At 43.4% G+C, this 4579-nt stretch overlaps 1 protein-coding gene across 1 annotated transcript; it reads left to right on the top strand.

The window, feature by feature from the left end:
- The first annotated feature begins 424 nt into the window (after window positions 1–424).
- On the top strand, window positions 425–1165 carry LOC138890011 (uncharacterized). Its single transcript, XM_070173362.1, has 2 exons — window positions 425–526; window positions 587–1165. The coding sequence occupies exons 1-2, from the start codon at window positions 425–427 to the stop codon at window positions 1163–1165; spliced, it is 681 nt and encodes a 226-aa protein (XP_070029463.1).
- Window positions 1166–4579: the final 3414 nt, after the last annotated feature.

Here is a 4579-nt window from a genome sequence, read left to right as displayed (position 1 = left end):
TTTGACCTGGACGGCCCAGAAGTTGAGGCATTACTGTGCCTATACTACATACCTCATATCCAAGATGTACCCTTTGAAGTATATATTTCAGAAACCCATGCCAACTGGGAAGCTAGTAAAGTGGCAGATACTGTTAAGTGAGTTTGATATCATCTACATAACTCAAAAGGCAGTCAAAGGGCAAGCATTGACAGATCATCTTGCTGAAAACTCGTTGGGAGGAGAATATGAACCGTTGAAAACGTATTTTCCTTATGAAGAGGTATCATTCATAGGAGAGGACATTACCGAAGCAGATAGTTGGAGGAAGTTCTTTGATGGAGTTGCAAATTTCAAAGGAGTAGGCATTGGAGCAATTTTTGTATCAGAAACCGGTCAACATTATCTGGTATCTACTAAACTCAGATTTCCCTGCACCAACAACATGGCAGAGTATAAAGCCTGCATACTAGGACTCAACATGGCAGTCGACATGAATATTCAGGAGCTGCTGATAATTGGTGATTCATATTTGCTTGTGCACCAGGTACAAGGATAATGGGCCACCAAGAATTCCAAGATATTGTCATATCTGCACCATGTATAGGAATTGAGAAAGAGGTTCAGGAAGGTAGAGTTTCAACATGTACCCAGAATTCAGAATGAGTTTACCGATGCATTGGCTACTTTGTCATCCATGATACAACATCCGGGTACGATTTTCATTGATCCCATCCCGGTGAAAATTCATATTCAACCGGCATATTGTGCTCATGTTGAAGAAAAAACAGATGGAAAACCTTGGTTCTATGACATCAAGGAGTATTTGGCGAAAGGAGAGTATCCGGAGCATGCAAACCACACTCAGAAATGCACACTCCAGAGATTATCTAATCACTTTTTCTACAGCGGAGGAAACTTGTACAAAAGAACTCCTAATTTGGGACTGCTAAGATGTGTCGATGCAAAAGAGGCTTCTAAACTACTTGAGGACATACATGCTGGGACGTGTGGCCCACACATTAATGGGTTTGTCTTAGCCAAGAAGATACTCAGGGCCAGTTACTTTTGGATGACCATGGAGACAGACTGCGTCCAGTATGTCCGCAAATGCTACCAATGCCAATTGCATACCGATATGATAAAAGTTCCTCCAAATGAGCTCAATGCAACAAGCTCACCCTAGCCATTTGCCGTCTGGGGAATGGATGTCATTGGTCCAATTGAGCCTACTGCTTCAAACGGACACATATTTATTCTGGTAGCCATTGATTACTTCACAAAATGGGTGGGTAAAGGCTGCATCTTACAAAGCTGTGACCAAGAAAGTCCTTGCAGACTTTCTGAGGATCGTATCGTTTGTCGGTTCGGAGTTCCCGAGTCCATTGTTACTGATAATGTAGCCAACCTCAACAGTGATCTGATGAAGGCCATGTGTGAAACTTTCTAAATCAAGCACAAAAATTTCACAACCTATAAACCTCAGATGAATGGAGCCGTAGAAGCCGCCAACAAAAACATCAAGAAGATACTAAGGAAGATGGTAGAAAACCACAAACAATGGCAGGAGAAGCTACCTTTTTCTTTGTTGGGATACCGCACTACAGTTCGCATATCGACTGGGGCAACTCCCTACATGCTGGTTTATGGTACCAAGGCTGTCATCCCAGCTGAGGTAGAGATTCCTTCTTTAAGAATCATATAGGAAGCTGAACTCAGCGATGCAGAATGGATAAAGAGCCGCTATGAACAATTGGCCTTCATAGATGGAAAAAGGATGAACGCAGTATGTCACGGTTAGTTTTATCAGAACAAAATGTCTAAAGCTTTCAACAAAAGAGTCAAACCAAGGCAATTTGCACCAGGACAGCTGGTACTGAATAAGATCTTCCCATACCAAGATGAAGGCAAAGGGAAATTCTCTCCCAACTGGTAAAAGTCCTTAAATGGTTCACAGGGTGCTGACAGGAGGAGCACTCACACTTGCAGAAATGGACGGAGAAATTTGGCCAAAAACCAATCAATTCAGATGCAGTCAAAAGATACTATGCTTAGACTATTTACATTTCCTCATCTGATGTAATTGAGCTATGCTTGACCTGATTCCCGTTTAAGAGGGGATACGTAGGCAGCCTTATGGGTTCGGTCATATCATAATAAAATTTCCATTTCTCCCAAGACCAGAAACTGGCTCAAAATTCCGGAGCAAGTCCAGCCAACGCCAACATATGTCAGACGGTCATAAATCAATTAAGAAATTGGGGCAGAATTTTGAGGAGGACCCTCAAAATTCAAACATAAGAAAACTGTAATGTCTCTGAAATGTGTTACAATCACTAGTTCATCTAAAACTCACTTGATATATCAATATGACTCCATTTTTATCAATAATTGTATATTTTTTGAAAACTTTACTTCCGTAATAGTCAGGTGTTACCCAGGGAAACTCAGAAAAGGCCTTCAAAACGGAGCAAAGTAAGGCAAGCGGACAGAAGCATGAACCAACCTTCCCTCATGAAACTTACAATTTTTCTTTGAATGCAGGCATATCCAACGTAGCGATAACATCCGCATATATATACACGTTACAAGATCACTATTAATCAGGCCATCAGACACCGAACATATCCCCAGCTAAGACATATGCTACTCTTATTTTTTGCTCGCTCTTTGCGTAAGGCTATCCCTACCTCAATATTTGCATGAGACTAATCCTTGCCTCCATATCTGCATGAGGCTAATCCCTGCCTCCATAATCGCATGAGGCTAATCCCTTCCTCCATATTTGCATGAGGCTAATACCTATCTCCATACCTGCATGAGGCTAATCCCTACCTCCATATTTGCATAAGGCTAATCCTTACCTCCTTATCTTGCATGAGGCAAATCCCTGCCTCCTTATCTTGCATGAGGCAAATCCCTGCCTCCATATTTGCATGAGGCTAATCCTTGCTTCCATATATGCATGAGGCTAATCCATGCCTCCATACTTGCATGAGGCTAATCCCTGCCTCCATATTTGCATGAGGCTAATCCTTGACTCCGTATTTGCATGAGGCTAATCCTTGCCTCCGTATCTGCACGAGGCTAATCCTTGCCTCCGTATCTGCACGAGGCTAATCCCTGCCTCCATATCTGCACGAGGCTAATCCCTGCCTCCATATCTGCACGAGGCTAATCCCTGCCTCCATATCTGCATGAGGCTAATCCCTGCCTCCATACAAGCATGAGGCTAATCCCTGCCTCCACACCTGCATGAGGCTAATCCCTGCCTCCATATCTGTATGAGGATAATCCCTGCCTCCATATTTGCATGAGTCTAATCCTTGCCTCCGTATATGCACGAGGCTAATCCTTGACTCCATATATGTATGAGGCTAATCCCTACCTCCATATCTGCATAAGGCTAATCCCTGCCTCCATACCTGTATGAAGCTAATCTTTGCCTCCATATTTGCATGAGGCTAATCCCTGCCTCTACACCTGCATGAGGCTAATCCCTGCCTCCATATCTACATGAGGCTAATCCCTGCCTCCACACTTTCATGAGGCTAATCCTTGCCTCTATATTTGCATGAGGCTAATCCTTGCCTCCACACTTGCATGAGGCTAATCCCTGCCTCCACACTTGCATGAGGCTAATCCCTGCCTCCACACTTGCATGAGGCTAATCCTTGCCTCTTTATTTGCATGAGGCTAATCCTTACCTCCATACCTGCATGAGGTTAATCCTTGCCTCCCTATTTGCATGAGGCTAATCCTTGCCTCCATATTTACTCGAGGCTAATCCCTGCATCCATATTTACATGAGGTTAATCCCTGCCTCCACATTTGCATGAGACTAATCCTTGTCTCCGAATTTGCACGGGACTAAGTACTGTCCCTCCTTACATTAATATTGCTCTATTCTGGTACTATCTGTTTATTTTTGGATCGGGCTAAGCCCTGCCCTACATTTCACAAGACTAAGCCTTGTCTTGGTAGCATCATATTATTGCATCTCATGGGTTGAAATATCACCAATCTATCCAAAGACGTCATAGTTTAAAAGGCATCATCCTCATAGCCGGAAGACACCACACCATGGCCTGAGGATCCCTCAAATTTGCATATCATTATTCAAAGGCGTCATGGTTCGGAGGTACCATCTGCATGGCCTGAGAACACCATTTCATGGCCTACGAATCCCTCACTAAACAATTCATGGCCCAGGATATCATGGTCCGAGAACGGCATCCTTAACCGTCCAAAGACAACTTTCATGGTCCAAAGGGAATCTGCATCATGTTTAATTTTCCGCACAAATACATGTTTGTAGCATCTCTTTATCTGCAGGTGACCAGCAAGCAACCTCTATCCTAGCAGGAGCGACCTCGCTCTAGTTCCTTCAAAACCTCAAACCTAACCATTCACCATAACCGCTCTTGCATCTCATGTCCGTTCTTGAAATGACATCATCGGTATATCTGCCAATGAATCCAGAACTACACATAGCCTAATTCCTGTAAAACCAGAGATATGTAGGCAATTCAAGACCGGAATCCGGCCTCTTATAAACATGTGATTTTTGACCCTCCCCGAAATTTCACCCATTTTAGCG

The sequence above is a fragment of the Nicotiana sylvestris genome, chromosome 1, assembly GCF_000393655.2.
Source record: "Nicotiana sylvestris chromosome 1, ASM39365v2, whole genome shotgun sequence".
Taxonomy (NCBI): domain Eukaryota; kingdom Viridiplantae; phylum Streptophyta; class Magnoliopsida; order Solanales; family Solanaceae; genus Nicotiana; species Nicotiana sylvestris.
Note: the sequence above shows the minus strand (reverse complement) of the source record. Positions and strands in the feature narration are given on the sequence as shown.